The 16,334-nt window shown below is 40.0% G+C and overlaps 1 protein-coding gene across 1 annotated transcript in view; it reads left to right on the forward strand.

Annotated features, from left to right (window-relative positions):
- LOC118337106 (ELKS/Rab6-interacting/CAST family member 1-like) overlaps positions 1 to 16,334 on the forward strand; it is a gene marked incomplete at its 5' end in the record, with an annotated part of 101,901 nt that overhangs the window by 36,549 nt on the left and 49,018 nt on the right. Inside the window, 2 exon segments of the mRNA XM_035673973.1 lie at positions 8,369 to 8,504; positions 10,714 to 10,845. Of these exon segments, the coding sequence (XP_035529866.1) occupies positions 8,369 to 8,504; positions 10,714 to 10,845 (268 nt within the window).

Raw genomic sequence — 16,334 nt, forward strand, 5'->3', positions numbered from 1 at the left:
TCATCTCCTTCACTCTGTCATAAACTCTGTTTTTAATCATTCTCATCATGTCTGTCTGTCTTTGAAGGAGACACCTTGACTTTCAGACTGCTCTCTTTCTCTGCCACATCAGTGCCTCTTTGAAGAGGAAACATTATTGTTTCTTTCTTGCACCCTCCATTATAGCACCCTGCTAGTCTTGTCATGATACTAGCACTAAGTTCAAATTTCAGGCTACCACAGCAAACAGGAAAGATTTTTCAAGCATCGCCATCATTTACTTGGACAGCAGTGAACTTTTGCTCAGAATTCTTCTAACTTCTGTTGGGTTTCGTTGTGGCCTTGTGGCTCTTAAAGAGAAATCGCTTCACATTTTGTTCCTGTCACTACTTTTGTTAAACAGTTTAGACACTATTGTAAATGTTCAACTAAGGTTTCACAACCTTTTGTGGTCTGTGACGTCCCAAAATGGCCATGAACTTTGCAAATGGACAGTTAAGTTATGGTGTGGGTTGAAAGGAATAGTTCAACCTAGAGTAGTTCAGGACAATTGTTTTTTGCTGTCTTGCTGAGAAGTTAGAAGAAAGATTGAATGGCCCAATCTCATATCTGTATGGATGATAAATGTTCTAACGAGGAGCTTAGGCTAGCATGAAGATTGGAAACAGAATCTGTCCAAATGCATGAGAAAGGAACCTACCAGCACCTCGAAAGCTCATTGATTAACATGCTATGTCCTGTTGTCGCAACCATGAGGATGACAGGAGATCAGCAGACTCTAGAAATAGTCCAGAAAATAACCACCCGTTAAAAACTCTTTTTTGGATTAAACAAACAAGATATATGGTGTTAATTTCTGAGCTTTAAAAGTACTGCTAGGCAGATTTTTTTATACTAAGCTAACTGACTGCCGGCTGTAGACATCCTCTTACTCTCGTCAAGAGAGTGAATATGTTAAACTATTCCTTTAAGTGTGCCACCATAAAGCATCGTCCATATCTCGAGATGAAAAAACTTTCATCTTTTTCTTCTTTTTTTGACTTTTAAATATCTCTCTCTGCACTCAGGAGGTGACTCCGTAATGAGATTTCAGCATGCAAAACCCAAAGTCTGAATTTGGTCTTTTCTAACAGACATATCAAAGTCATATTGAAATTTCTCTGACCTACACATTGTGATCGACCACATAATAACCACTTATCCCTTCTGTTTCCTGCATAAATCTGGTGGTCTGAGTGTTTTGTACGCTCTGCTCTGCCGTAAAGGTCTCCACGGTGCCAGCTCCTTCTATGCTCTTTCTTTCATTTTCAACTTCCAGAGCCACTGTTCCCCCTGCTGTCTTGTCAGCTTTTTCATCGCTGTTGTTCTGGTGTTTTGTGATTCAACTCTAGAGGGGGGGAAAGAAACAAAAGAAAAAGTTAGCATTGCATTGCTGTCTGGTAGACAACAGAAGACTTCTTTTTCTTCTTCTGTCCTTTTTTTGTGTTTTTTTCCCAGTCTTGTCTTTTTTTCTGGTTGTTTTGATCTTGAGCTGAGTAACTCCTCATCCACTGCCAAATGTCTAACATCAAGGTTTCCGTAGCTTAAAAATGAATTGTATTGTTTCTGTGTATGTGTGTGTGTGTGTGTGTGTGTGTGTAGGTGTTTGTGTGTGTGTGATCCCTTTGAGGTCCCGTATGACTCTGAGCATTGAGGTGGTGCAGGGATTTGTCAGCTAATGGGTGACAACAAGCACACACACACACACACACACACACACATACACACCATGCACATTGTTTTTTTTCTGTTTTCCACACACAAACACACATGTAAGAAGGACTTTGCCAGCTAATAGGTGACAACACTACAGTGGAGATGACTTCTGGGAGTTATCTAATTAAAATACCTGCATACACATACACTATTCCCAGTACCGAGGGAAAATGAAAAACATGCTTTTTGTTTACAGTTTTGTATTAGAGTATTCAGAAAATAGACAGATCTACAGTGCAGCTTACAGTGGCGGCTTTCTTTAAATTATGCTTTCTTACCTTAGTATGTTTTGCTTTGTAGTTTTATTCTTTCAATGCTTGTGTTTTGTTGCTTCACTTCCTCTTTTTTGATCCCAAAGACACAGAATGCAAAATCAACCTATTCCTTTACATAATTTTTCTTTAGTTCTTATTAAAAATTAAATAAATAAAAAAATCAATATTTAGTTAAATTGGTAACACTTTGCTTTTGCAGTTTTTTGTAAAAGGCAATAAAATACATAAATGACCATTAGCATAATTATTACAAATAAGGAAAAAAATCTATGCACAAAATGTACAGACAAAAAAAATGTACAGTATTTTTTCCTACATTGTGACATGAGTTATGTTCAGGGTCAGTTTGTAGGGAACATGCTGTTATAAAACAGAGGTCCAAATGTGGGCATCGTACTGTAGTGCTGCGTCAACACGAGTGCTGTGAAGAGTAGTCAATTGGTCAAATAAAACAAATGATACGAATAAATAGAACTAAAAAGCTATTATTTTTTTATTATAGTGAGCACTGTCGTTATTGTCTGATGTTAGACCAAACAATATTAACAGATTAATTATGAATGAAAATAATTACTGCAGCCTTATGAAACTAAGAAAAGAAAGAAAGAAAAAAAATGCCATGTATGTGTTTTGACCTGTTAAGATCCAGAACCACTGTATTTAACTGCATTCAGTGATTAGCTAAAAGTACTGAGACATAATAATATTTTTGTGCTGTTGACTAATCTAGAGTTCAGACCAAAAAAATAATATGAGTCTGAAGAGCAGCGTTTAATTCTGAGACTTTGTTGTTCTCCATGTTAAACAAAGACACTGCCAAGATCAACTCCAGCTCTCTGTCACATGCTTACTCTGTTACTACTATCTAAACATTTCCCCTTTAGCTGGTTACTTCTGAAACAGGGGATATATGCCATAAATGTGGTTTATTTTCATATGGACAGATGCTATGACAAAAGACATTTCATTCTGTCTGTTGTTGTATACAAAAATAAAAGCTAGTTTCCAGTAACCCACACTGTGGAAGTTTGCACACGTACACAAGAGTCTGAGCTGCCTTCCTTCCTTATTTACCTCACAAATTTGCTTTTCTGCTTGAGGGATTTCCTACATTCATTCTACAAACAACATTTCTTTCTTTCTTTATTCCTCCAAAATGTCCTCCTTGTACTGTAGGTTTTTCTTCCGCGCCGTCAGTTTGCAAAACTAAACTATTATGTTTTTGATGATTTTTTCTTTCTTTTTAATGTTTTATAGTTTTTATGGGCTCAGTAAACCAAACCAATACTTCCTGTATTTTCAAAGGAAATACTGAATTCCAAATGGTTAAAAGGAAATCCTTGATGTTAATGTTGGGTGAACTATGTGCAGTAAACATACATGAGGCCCCCGAGCATTTCTGATCAAATATTTATACAGGACTCCAAATGTAATATTAATATTACCTTAATGTGGCTCCCTGAATATCAGCAGCATGCTAATGAGGGAGGTTAAAAATTTTAGTTTGGAGACTTTGAGGTTTAGTGAAGTTTATGAGATTGTGTGTGTGTGTGTGTGTGTGTGTTTTCATTTTACAGCTAGTTGTCAGCAATGTTCACTAGCTTTTAACAATTTTAAGTATTAATGAAGGCTATTCTATGTTTGTATAGATGTTTGTATGTATGAGAGTGTGTGTGTGTGTGTGTGTGTGTGTGTGTGTGTGGTCAGTACATTTGGGTATTTTTGAGGTTTTGCAGAATTTAGGAAGTTCAAAGCGCTGTCAGCGAGTATATTAGTGTGTGTTTACGTTAGCATATGTTTACTGTATGTGCCGCCATGTTTGCGTGTGTGTGTATTTCTGTGCAAATGTCTGAAAATGGACTCATGTTGTTATGTTACGTGCAGTTGCATGCAGAACTGTGTGTGTGTGTGCGCGCTTTAAATATGTGTGTGTGGTCCAATTGAGGGACTCTAATACAAAGCAGGTTGTGTTTGGAAAAGTTGACAGCACCGACTATGTGCGTGTGTGCGTGTCCCCCATTATCAGAGTGGTTTTGGTAAATTTGTTCCTTCATGTGAACTCACACCGTGTGTCAATAAGTGTATGATCGTGTGTGTGTGCGTGTGTGTGCAGACGTGGTTTTACATTTGTATGTAGTGTTTACAGCGTTGTGGGTAAAGTCAACTCTCCTGTGATTCCGCCTCCTCCAGCGGTTTTGCAGCAGATGTTGAAAGGGATTTCAGAGGGAGAGTGAAGGAAGTATTTTACATATTAAAACAGCTTCAAATGGCCCTTTGCCTCCTCTGAGCCGAGCCATCGAGTTCACCGAGCAACTTCTGCTCCTTAAAGCAACGAGTGTAATGAAAGTGTTTAATTAAACGTGCAGATTTGCAACTGCAACTTTTGAGAAACTGTATTCATGTCGCAAATAGTTTGTTAGTCAGGATAGAGAGGGAAACCTATGTCATAACATCTCAGTTGTATAATAATATAGAATTAATATTAATGTGATATGTTATCATACCCCATAGTGAAATTCTCCTGTCTCCTGTCTTTCATATAGAGAGGTCAGAGGTCAGGATCAGCCTTTGTTTCAAATTAAAGTCTACATCAAAATGTTTTTAAAGACATCCAGGTAGTAGGAGATCAAGATGAGGAAATATGTAGAATATGTCCTATTTGATGTAATTATACACAATAAACATAGCCTCTTTGGTTTGAATAGGTCTTTTATAGCTTTGATAAGACATTGATATGCGATACTCATATGGAAAAACTCGAACTTGAATGTAACATAACAGTAACATCAATGGGAGAATTTAAGATGTTTTCAGAAGAGATGTAACTGGCATATAATGACAAAAGATGAAATTATACTGATGAGTAATAATGTCATAGTGCACAATAAGAATGTTTTAATTCATTTCCTTTTCATTAGCATTTCATTAAAAACACACCTCAGTATCACAGATGATTAAGGTCATGATAAATTAGATTCATATGCAGATGATGGAGAGAGAGAGAAGATGAAAAACACATTCGGCAAACCAAAAAGTTTGTGAGTCAAAGGGAAAGTAAAGCACAGGAGATGGAAGTGACAAAAGAGGGAGTGGAAGGAACCGGGGAGAGGAAAGGAAAGAAGAAATTGTCCATGGTCTGCTGAGAATATTTCATCCAAAGGAAAGAGTAATGTTGCATTTGGAGAGGTGGTTGAGTATGGAGACAGAAAGGAACGGGGAATGGCGAGGTGAAGTAAATTTGTCCTCGTGCATTGGTATGTTGCAAATAAATGATTGCTTTTTATTCGAATAATTATAAGGAAACATGCAAAAAAGAAGGGAGGGAAATAACTGGAGGGAAAGTGTTGGTTTTGGTGAGCAAGAAAATTCCAATGAGAGGAGAGAGGAGGAGGAACTCACTGTGGTCGGATGCAAATGCGCGATGGTTACCTATGCAAATGGTATGACGTGCAAGAAGTGATACAGGCAAACACGTGAGGTTTGAACAAAACAAGTGTTTAGCATTAGCAGAAGAGGAAAGAGAGGGAGTGTAAGTGGGAACTGAGTGTTGAGTCAATAGGAAACATTGCAAACTAAAAGTCTATTCCACATGCACTCGCATACGTACAGTAAATGTAGCATGAAGGGGGGAAACCTCAGAGAGCTAACCAGATGGTTGGAGCTTCCTGGAAATCCTCCAATAGGAACATTCCTGCCTGTTTATGACCTGTTACACACTCACACAGGGCGTAGAGCGCAAAATTGATCCCAAATATTCAAATTATCCCACATTCAGGGTGCAAACTGAAATCAGGACGGAACAAAGGAAACAAAAAAAAAAAAAACACCATTATGCATCTGACTCCACGCTTACTTCATCTGCTTTCCTGTTTAACATTTGAACCTAATTTGGATGTGATAATTATGGTACGTGTAGGTCTTTAAAATGCACACAAAAACAATACTTCAAATAATAAGTCAAAACCACACGTGTGCACATGCAGCTTAACACACTCATTATTATTCGGTGAGCTTTGAACGGCCATGTGCTGCAGAGAAGTTCTGGCCCCCGTCGTCGCATTTCAAGTTTTCTTCCAGCTTCCCAAATTTCTCTGGACGGTTTGGAATTGGGCCCCCTGGACCTTTTAGCAAACACATAGAGGATTTTATGTTACCATCCTCTGCCAATATCATTTCTCAACTTTTCTGGCAGTGATACTGATGTAAAAGCCATTTGATGGATTACTCCCATTACTTTAGGTTAGTTTAGCAGGTAGTTTATGGCCTAGATGGACAGGAAAGATGAAAGAGAGGAGGTGTTATGAAATATTTAGACATTAGAATATGTATATCACTCTAGATGTAAACAAATAAACTTTGGACCCTTACCAATTCAGACAGAAGATTGCACTCGAAGGAGTAAAGCAGCGTAAATGAAACAAGTGAAACAGCACACTGTGAGATTGTAACATTGCAAATGCATGGATTTATGCTTAGAGCTTTGTGGTGCACAGACAAAGTTCAAAGGTCATGTGATGATTGGAACCTGTTTACACCTTAGGAAACAAAATATACAGTGTATGGCTCTTAAAGAGGATTTCCCTTAAGTGCACATGCTGAGACAGAGTTTGCTGCAGATTTCCCATCACTGCAGGTCAGTTCTTTTACTGGCAGCTGCAGCAGTGGAAGCAAAGAAAATGGATTTATCTACTGTACGAGCCTGTAAAAAGTTATGCTAACAGGAATGCGCACACATGAATAAACATTTGCACGGCGCAGGCAGACAGATTGTACACATATTTTAAAAAAATGCAAGCATACAAAAGACTTGCAGACTAACACAGAGCGAGAAGAATGACTTTTATTGAGTCTGATAACACATTAGTCAGCAGTTTTGTCTTACCAGTGTCTTTGTTGGCTATCTGCCTACACGTGCATGCTTACACATTTATCCTCTGTGTTTGACTTATCTTTCATCTGTGTCATGATTCAGTGGAAGTTACTGGCATTAGCTTGGGTTAGTCCACCTCTGTGTGTGTGTGTGTGTGTGTGTGTGTGTATGAAAGGTATGAAAGGGCCTGATCAAGTCAAGCTGGTGTGATAGCTGATAGGTCTGTGACAGAGCCACAGTGGCTTCCAGACAGCTTAAACAGGGATTAAACCCTTTCTCCATCTCCTATGAGGAATCTCTGTTTCTCCCTCTTTTACTCTCGCTCTCTCTCTCTCTCTCTCCTTCATTCCCCTGCTTATTATTTAGACTCTGCTTCCCGACACCCAGTAATCCCTCCGTGAAAAGACCTCTCCACTATGTAGAAATCTCAAATGTCATCCAGTCGTTTTTATTGAATTCCTTTACTGATCTTTACGTTATATTGGCCCTAAGGGATTTCATTACAGCTTTATGTTGCACAGAATAGCTAATCAGATTGTCTTGCAGTATCATCTTAATGGCAATAACATTTGGTGAGAGATGGTTCGACTCTGTATCTGAAATATCATTTGCATTTGTGCGACCTGCCAGAATTGTGAGTGCAGGTCCATTCAGTTTGGTTGTTGTGGTTTTTCGGCCTTTATTTGAGCAGAATAAGAAACAGAGGAGGAATGACATGCAGCAAAGGTCCCTGGCCGGATTTTAACTGGGAATGTTGAACTTATATGGTCAGCATCCTAGAGAGGCCACCACTTGTTTGTGTATTTTTGGGGGAAAAATCTAAGTGGCTAAATGAATAGAGGCCCATTTGTCCATTTCCTCGAAGCTCTTACTGTAAGAGGACTGTTTTTATGTTGGGCATTGAAACGGCTGAACCTTTTAGAGACATACACTTAGAGGTTTAGACGTCATGTTGTGTTTCTTGTTTTCATAATGTATGTAAACATGAATGCTGTAATATAGTTTTTCAACCATCTTTCTAATATTAAATGTATGTGGTCCAAATGCTAGTGATGCAGTAAAATCATTGTAGCTCAGTGTGCAATTATCCTGACCGCCTCCATGACCAGAGCCATATAACTACTACTAACAACGTATCCATGAATATCACAATGCTTAACTTTGTGAACTCCAAACAGACTTCTTCAATCAGGGCTGGAGAGGAGCAGTGAAACCAAAAGACTGGAAAAATTATTACTATTATTATTTAAATTATTGCTATTACCAGTGTGTTTTATAGACATACTAGATCTAATTTGTCACAAAAAATAGGGAAACAATCCCCTTTAAATAAGAGAAACACCTGTTTGAATGTCATCTGTTCAGAGGTGATATGATATTAGTAAGCTCTGTATTGAAACACAGAATTACTGAGAGTGAGATTGTCTCTAGGGAGTCTAGAGATACTGTTCGTAGGTGATGCACTGACTTTGATGTTGCGTGTGTGCAGGCAGATGAAGGACCAGACGAAGAAGGTGGCCAACCTGAAACACAAGGAGCAGCTGGAAAAGAGCAGAAACGCCCAGCTGATGGAGGACGCCAAGAAGCGAGAGGACAACCTGAACGAAAGCTCCCAGCAGATAAAGGTATGGAGGGAGGAAGAGGAGGAGGGAGTTAAAGGAGGGTGGGGGTGAGACAGAAAAAGTTTTTCTCCTTCTCTATGTCCTACCTTGAATACTGTCTGCTATCACAACAATGCTTCATCATAACGTGACAATTGTGACAGGGAGCAGCCTGAGGCAATGTCAAACACACTCGCTGTCACACACACACACACACACACACACACACACACACACACGATCCAGCTCTCGCTTGGGGACTGTGTGAGACAGGGTAAGTGAAGAGGGTGATTGACAGGGAGTGTAGATGGAAGATGGAGAGGAGGAAAATGGTCAGAGAAGTGAAGCGGAGAAAGGAGGTGAGGAGGAGAGGTGATTAGACGAGACTCGAGGGACCCACACACTAAACTATGTAGTGAATGTTGTGGGTTTTAAAGTGCTTCCTGTGGTGTGAGAGCATCTCCTAATTGTCTGCTGGGGTGTCAAGTGACCACAAGATGAACAGCCACGTGTGGGGTGGTTTTCTTCAGATTTCTCGTTTTCTTTCACCTCTTCATCTCTACCTTTTAATTTCCTTTTCAACCCTAATTTCCCTTCAACTTTCCCTGACTTCTTCTCCTTCTTTACTTTATTTCCTCGTCCATCCTCCTCCCTTTTCCTTTTCCAGTAATCGTTAACCTCCGCGGTCTCTCTGATTAGAGGCAGATGAAAACACTCCTCTGTGTTTGTGTGTGTGTGTGTGTGTGTGTGTGCGTGTCTGTTTGTGCAAATAAGCGTATGCTCCCTCTAGCTATGATTGATCCTTGGTTTAAGGAGTTTGGAAGTTGTCATTTATGTGTATGAGTGTGGTTAGGAGATGAGCTGATAGCTATGTGAGTCACTCAGACTTGTGAGACCGCAGTGGTTACAACCATAGCTAGTGTGTGTGTGTGTCAATTGTAAGCCATTCTGCATAGTTTAACCAGCTGAAGACTGCAAATGGAATGTAAGTATAATTCAGATCGTAAATTTAATTCAATACAATAAGAGGATTTAATTCAATTAAAGTCCATCTCAGTCTGCATAGTTAGACACCAAGTAATATTGGATGTGGACCTGGATTCATATTTACAGCACATGTGTTGGAGATGTCCTGGAGGTTTGTTCATGGCCACTGTAATGTCTCATCCTCTCCCTCCCACACTGTCTCCATCAGTTATTCATTCAGCTCTAATTTAACCAGGAAAGTCGGTTGCCTGGAAAGAGGACAAATGGCTCTTTATGGGGAATTTAGGGGGGAGGTTCATGTTGTGATTTTACTTAGAAAACAGTTTCATGTGCGATTGGGAGTTCCTGAGAGTCCTCAGAGGCAGATGGAGATCAGATTGTCTAATTCACGAGTCTTTGGCAGCTTATTCTAGTTGCTGGGAGCAGCGAACGGCCAAGGTTTTCACTGTAGGGACATGTTAAGCAGGATGTGACACAAAAAGTTGCTATTACGGGAAACTGGTGTGATTTAGTAATACACAGTCACATAAGAAGGATGTCGGATCAAGGAAAGTGTTGTACGACAATTGATTTTCTGGCTAGTGTACACAAATTAAACGCCCTCCTGAAATATATATATTTTGAGCCTATTAAACCATTTCTTGACAATATATTAGTATCTGGGGCTGCATTATGTTTGGTCTAATGGTGCCAGACCTAAATAGCTTGTTTTATCTAACTAACAGCCCAAAAATAACCAACTTGCGATGATAAAAAGCAAACAAATCCTGATATTTGAGATGCTGGAACCATCAGACGTCTGGCATTTTAGCCACAGTAGCCACATTTTGGTCCGGAACTATTGGAAATAGTTGGTACATTTGGTACAGACACTCATGGTCACCACAGGATGACGCTTACTGACTTTGGTGATCCCCTGATGTTTCCTCTTGCGCCACTATGAAGCATTTGTGGTTTTGGGTAAATTTGTCTCCACAACTTTTAAATGGATGGGCACAAAATTTAGACTTTCATGTTCTCTTGAATTGTATTAACTTGTTAAGTGGTAATTAACAAATGATACTTGATGGTGACCATGCCAAACATAAGCATGTCAACATTGTTACTGAGAGCATGTTAACATTAGCATTTAGCCTCACAGAGCTGCTAGCATGTGTTTTTCCTCAATAAATGCTTGATTCATCAACGGATCGTCTCAGCACCGCAACAGTTTGCACTCTCTTTACATTGCATACTCTCTCTGTAGGACACCCTCCGTGAGAAGGAGGAGCGCATTGAGGAGCTGGAGGAGGCGCTGAGGGAAAGCGTTCAGATCACAGCGGAGAGGGAGGTGGTGCTCGCCCAGGAGGAGCAGGCACGCACACACTCCGAGAAACAGGTACTGTCTCTCATATTAGCAAAAGTGTGTTACTGCAACCCTAACTCCCAACCAGAAAATGTGTTATCCGAACCTTTCCTTACACTCAACCCCTATCAGTTATTTATTTACACAAATGTCTTCACCTCTGAGGATCTCCTTCATTTTTCGGTCTTTGCGGGATATTTGGAAAGACGCACAAGGAAACACACACAGACAAACATCTTTAGAGCAACATAAAAACTCTTTCTGACATGGCTAAACATTGCTGTGCCAAAAGTGGCTAATGGCAGCAGCAACACACATGCCCTGTGCCAACTTAGCTCATTCAGGTGTGGTTCTGTGTGTGTGTTTGCCCAGTTACTCCTCATTTGGAGGAGAGGTAAATACATCCCTATTTAAAGAACAGCTTGTATTTTGTCCGCTTCAGCCGGCAACACACAAACAGCTTTTTCTTAAATGTAGCGCGAGGCAACCGCTCCAATTTGTAATCTCTTTTATCTATATTGAGACAGCAGGAAAGCTCATAGCGGTGTTAAGGGAGGCTCAGAGGGGAAGGGTTTAGTGGTGTCAACCTCAGACTAGTGGGAGTGTGTGTGTCATTCCCCTGGGTACCAGTGACTTAACGAGGCCATAGAGATGGGAAATGTTCCTCAGAGCCTGGATGGGTTTTGACAAGTGGGAAAAAACAGCGTAGGCTGCAAGGATGAAAACTGCCCTGAGAAAACATGGCCCGCTGTAGCTGTTGGCAAAACGGCTGGACTCCATTGTTATTACTGCCTCTAAATGTTGGCCGTCCTCTCTGGCCTTTACTTACCAGGCTGCGTCTGGACAGACACATAAAGACAGGCATGCAAACACACGTTTTCCTGCTGACACCCTCATCCATGGTTAATGTTAATGGGTGCCACAGCAGAATAAGTTCCAGATAGGCAGATGTAATAGAAGAAAGACAGACTGCGAGCAAAGACAAGCAGATGGATGTAAGAAAATGATGGACAGACAGAGGCAAACGCTCTCTTAGCTAAGATATAACAAGGCTTACAAAACACATTTATCTTCTTCAGCTCCTGTACCGTTCAAACTCACAGAACTTTATTTCAGCATAGTCAAGATCCTGAAGTTTCAAAGATGCTAAGTACTACAGGAAAACATGTTTAAAATGATGCACACGAAAGCTTGGCTTTTCCCTTCCATGTAATGATGCAACCCAAAAGAAATAGTGTTCGGGATGTGGATATTTGACAAGCACATACAGAATATGTGTACATAGAATATGTAACACTTCAATAAACACTATTACTAGAGATGCCTTGTGGAGCATTTTCACTTCATCTGTAAACCATAGTCTCACATTTTTTGCACATTGCACATATATAGCTCTACAAATTCTTAATATTAAATGTGTAAAAGATGTAATTTATACAGTTTATCACTGTTGGGAAAAAAAGAAAGTTTTATGATAAAAAAAAAAACGTAGGTTTGGTTAGCTTTAGACACAAAAATGACTTGGAGAGAGATCATGGTTTGGGTTAAAATAAGTAATTTGTTAAGGGGACCTATAATAATAGTAATAACAACGGTTAAGGTTGGAACACAACTGCGGTCATGGTTTAAAGAAAAATCAGGAAATTAGCTCTCCCAAGGTTTCGTTAACATATCCATCCAGCCTGACCTTTTCCTTTGCGGAATTTGTAGCTCTAGACTTCCTCCATCACTGAAGGACATTTGCTGAAATTCTCTCATTTTTCTTGGGAGGACAGTCTCGTATAGCCAGTTTCCACTGGCGGCACAGGAACCATTTCGGGAACCATTTCAGGAACCCAGGAACCTAACCTGCATTTAGACTGGAGGAGCAAGTGTCTAAATTTAGTTCCTTGGCCTAAATAGTCCCTGCTCAGGGGGTAGTGCTTTCTGATGACCCAGGAACTTTCGGGGCAGACTTTGTAGAGCTGACACACAAACCTTATGGCTGCTACAATTTGTCTACAGCTTAACTCACATAGGTAAGACACACGTTGCAAATAGTATCAAATACTAATAGTATTAGAATGAGCAAGACTGTGTGAACGGACGAACAAAGAGAGAACAAGATAAGCAAAACTTTATTTGCTATTTGTTTCATGTAGCCTACTAAAGGAGAAATAAATTACCATGGAAAACACTGCATTGGAGACAATCATTCTGAGTTTACAGTCTCCTTTTCCACCTCTGCAGGTCTGGTTTGCATCATTTCATTACATCCACAGGACCTGCAAAGAACAACACGATGAGTCACAAATTCCTAGTTTAATTCCTGAGTTTAGTTCCTGATACAGTAGTAACTGTCATAAGACATAGTTGCAGAGTACATTTGGGTCCTCTACCAGAGCAAACAGGCCTAAGGCTTTGGGTTTTCACAATAGCAAAGATTGGAACAAGTAAAGGAAAGATGGAAAAATTCCCATCCAACATGTTTATCCTCCTGAAGTTTACTCTGGTTTAATCTGTTTACAGAAATTGTGCCAAACTATCACATTTAATTTGGTAGCGATATATTGAAATGCTTCAAAATACTACAAGTGACATCTTTAATTAGACAGAACTGAGACCATTTAGACCAGGACAGGGTGCTGGAGAGCGTCCTCGTGTTAAAATGCTTCAGTGAAGGAGGAAGGAGTAGAAAACGTCAGCGTGTGGTGAACGAGTGGAGATGGCAGCCAAACACTCAATGCAGTCCTCACCCAACATCAACAACACTAACTCAGCCTTTCAGCACAGAAACACACGCACATGTGTGCACGCTGTCCTCACAGACAGCATGGTAGTACACAACATACATACACATATTCCTCCCAACACACACAGACACACAAACATGGCGGAAAGAAGTGCTAACTGCTATTTAAACAGTGCACCGACACAGCACAACATTGCATTCAGCTGGAGCCAGATGGACGCGACTTTGGTTTTCTAACTGGAAACGGGTCTCTATATACACGGGTAAATTGTAAATAAATATTTTTGTGTTCCCGTTTTACAACTGCGTCACTGCAATTAACCTTTCACATAATGATTTATAAAATGATGACAGAGGGAGAGACAATTTCCTCCCTTAATGAGGACGGCCTGTTCAAAGGCACAGACATAGCTTATTATAGCGTTGGCACACACACACACACACATGCAAATGCAGCCAAACCAGGCAATTTACACACACACACACACACACACACACACACACACACACACACATCCTGACTACTTATTAGTAGACACACACACACACACACCTTTAGCATGAATCCGTATATTGACGACCCGTGTGTGTGTGTGTGTAAGAGAAAGAGGCTGTCCTATGGATAGTTGAACAAGACCACATGAAAATATACTAAACCTTTTCTGCTAGACGTGAGTCACTACTGTATGTGTGATCTCCGAAAAAGGTGTGTGTGTGTGTGTGTGTGTGCGCATAGAGAAATGAGTCAACAGTATGACACATTCCCTCTGTCTCTTCAGAAACCAAACTAAAGACAGACATTCTCTTCTCCAGCTTTCCGTCTTTTATTAACCAGACAATTTTAATTCTTGAACTCAGTGCACCTCCTTCTTTCTTCCGTCCTCTTAAAATATAGTTGTTGCACACACAAACACACATACATACACACACACACACACATTCAGAAGACTGAAGGGGTTGCTGTACTCCTTCTCCTCCAGCTCCTTCTTTTCCAGCTGGGCCTCGTCACTCCTCACCCCTCCCTGCATCCCTCCATCCTTCAATCTCTACATCTCTGATGTTGGCCAAAGGTCTTTCTCTCTTTCCTTGTTTTACAGTCATCTGTCCCCTGCTTTACTCCTCTCATCTCTCCACTGCTCTCCTTTCCTTTTCTATCCTTCTCTCTCCTTTACCGTCCTCCCCTCTCTTCTCCTCCCTTCCTTTACTCCTCTCAATCCTTATTATACTCGTATCTGTCCGATATGTTACTCCTCTCCTCTCCTCTCCTCTCCTCCGCTATCCTTGCTGTCTTGTCTGAATTGCATATTAAACGCTGCCTGTGTTTCTGACTGCTCAGTATTTTGCACTCTGTCTGCACTCTTTTATCCAGTTATCTCTCTCTTTCATGTGTTTAGCATTTGCTTTCTCTCTCTGTTGTACAGTTTATCTTTTCACTTGAGCATTTTTACAACTTTTCTCTTTCTACTCTCCTTATCTCTGCTTTTCCTCCCTGCCTATTTGTTCTTTTTAATCTTATCTCCCCTTCTCTTTTCTCCTCCTAATAACATTTTGTTTGTACCGTATTGTTCGTCCTTACACTCTTTTGATTTCTGCGTCTTTCCCTTCCCATGTCCACCTTTGCTTTTCCCCCTCTTCTGCGCTCTTTCTGACCCTCTCTTTTATTTCTCTCATTTTCTCTCTTGCCCTCATTTTGTGTCGCTTTTTCTCCTTCCTCACTGTCACTATCCCCTTCCCTTTCCTATGTTTTCTTTCTTCTATCTATCTTCTATTTCTCTCCCTCTCTGCTCTTTTTGTATGCAGCTCTCTCACATTCCAATGCATGAGTTCACCACAGCCGGCTTTAGGTGGTCAAAGGTAACAAACAACAACCACAAACCTCACTCACCAGCCTTTTACTGCACATTTCATCATTCATTCATTCATGTCTGTACTTTATTTTCATTCCACTTGCATTTTTATTTTAGTGAAGGAATGGAAGTTATAGTAAACACAAATCCTCATTTACTGCCCCTGCTATGTTTTACATATTGGGCTAGTAAACTGGCAGGGGTGGAAGAAGTACTCAGGTTTTTTACTTAAGTAAAAGTCGAATTACCACAGTGTGAAGATACTCCATTACAGGTAAAAGTCCTGCATTTAAAGGTTTAATAAGTCGTAAAAGTCTTTTTCACAAAACAATCGAGAGATAATCTTCAAAAAAGACAAAATAAGGGATCACTAATTTAGAATCAACAAAAATGGCACCTTATTCTATAAAATTCATAAAACTAGTTGACTTCCAATTACTTGGTAAGATCAGAATGTTTTAGTTGTTAGTACGAAGCAAAATGTTAAGTAACTCCAATAATCCGATATATGTGGTGGAGTAGAAGTATAAAGGTACAAATACCTTTAAAACTATACAGTACTTGACTAAACTGCCATCACTCTAAACTGGTACACTAGTTTCTTCATCTGAATCAGACCTTGATTTGTGCTCACATGTTCATTCATTCATTTGTGCTGACGTTATAGCAAACATCCTGTACACAGCATGTCTCCATTCTTTTCTCATTCTCATTTTCCATCTTTTTTCCATCACTCATTAGCCCTATGGGTTTTTTTTTCTGAAAGGAGTGAGAATCCAACTGGAAATATTAAAATATATTTGTTGAGATTGTAACAAAGAAAGAGGCCCATGGCAAGACTCACTAGATGCTAAAAGTGGTGGAGTAAAGCCAGAAGGTATAAAATGGAACAACCAGAAGATCAAGGTGGTGGGTTGCCCAGAAAGTGTGTGTATGTGTGTGTG

Source organism: Morone saxatilis, unplaced genomic scaffold, assembly GCF_004916995.1.
Source record: "Morone saxatilis isolate NCDOM2014 unplaced genomic scaffold, NCSU_SB_2.0 Contig10, whole genome shotgun sequence".
In the NCBI taxonomy this organism is placed as follows: domain Eukaryota; kingdom Metazoa; phylum Chordata; class Actinopteri; family Moronidae; genus Morone; species Morone saxatilis.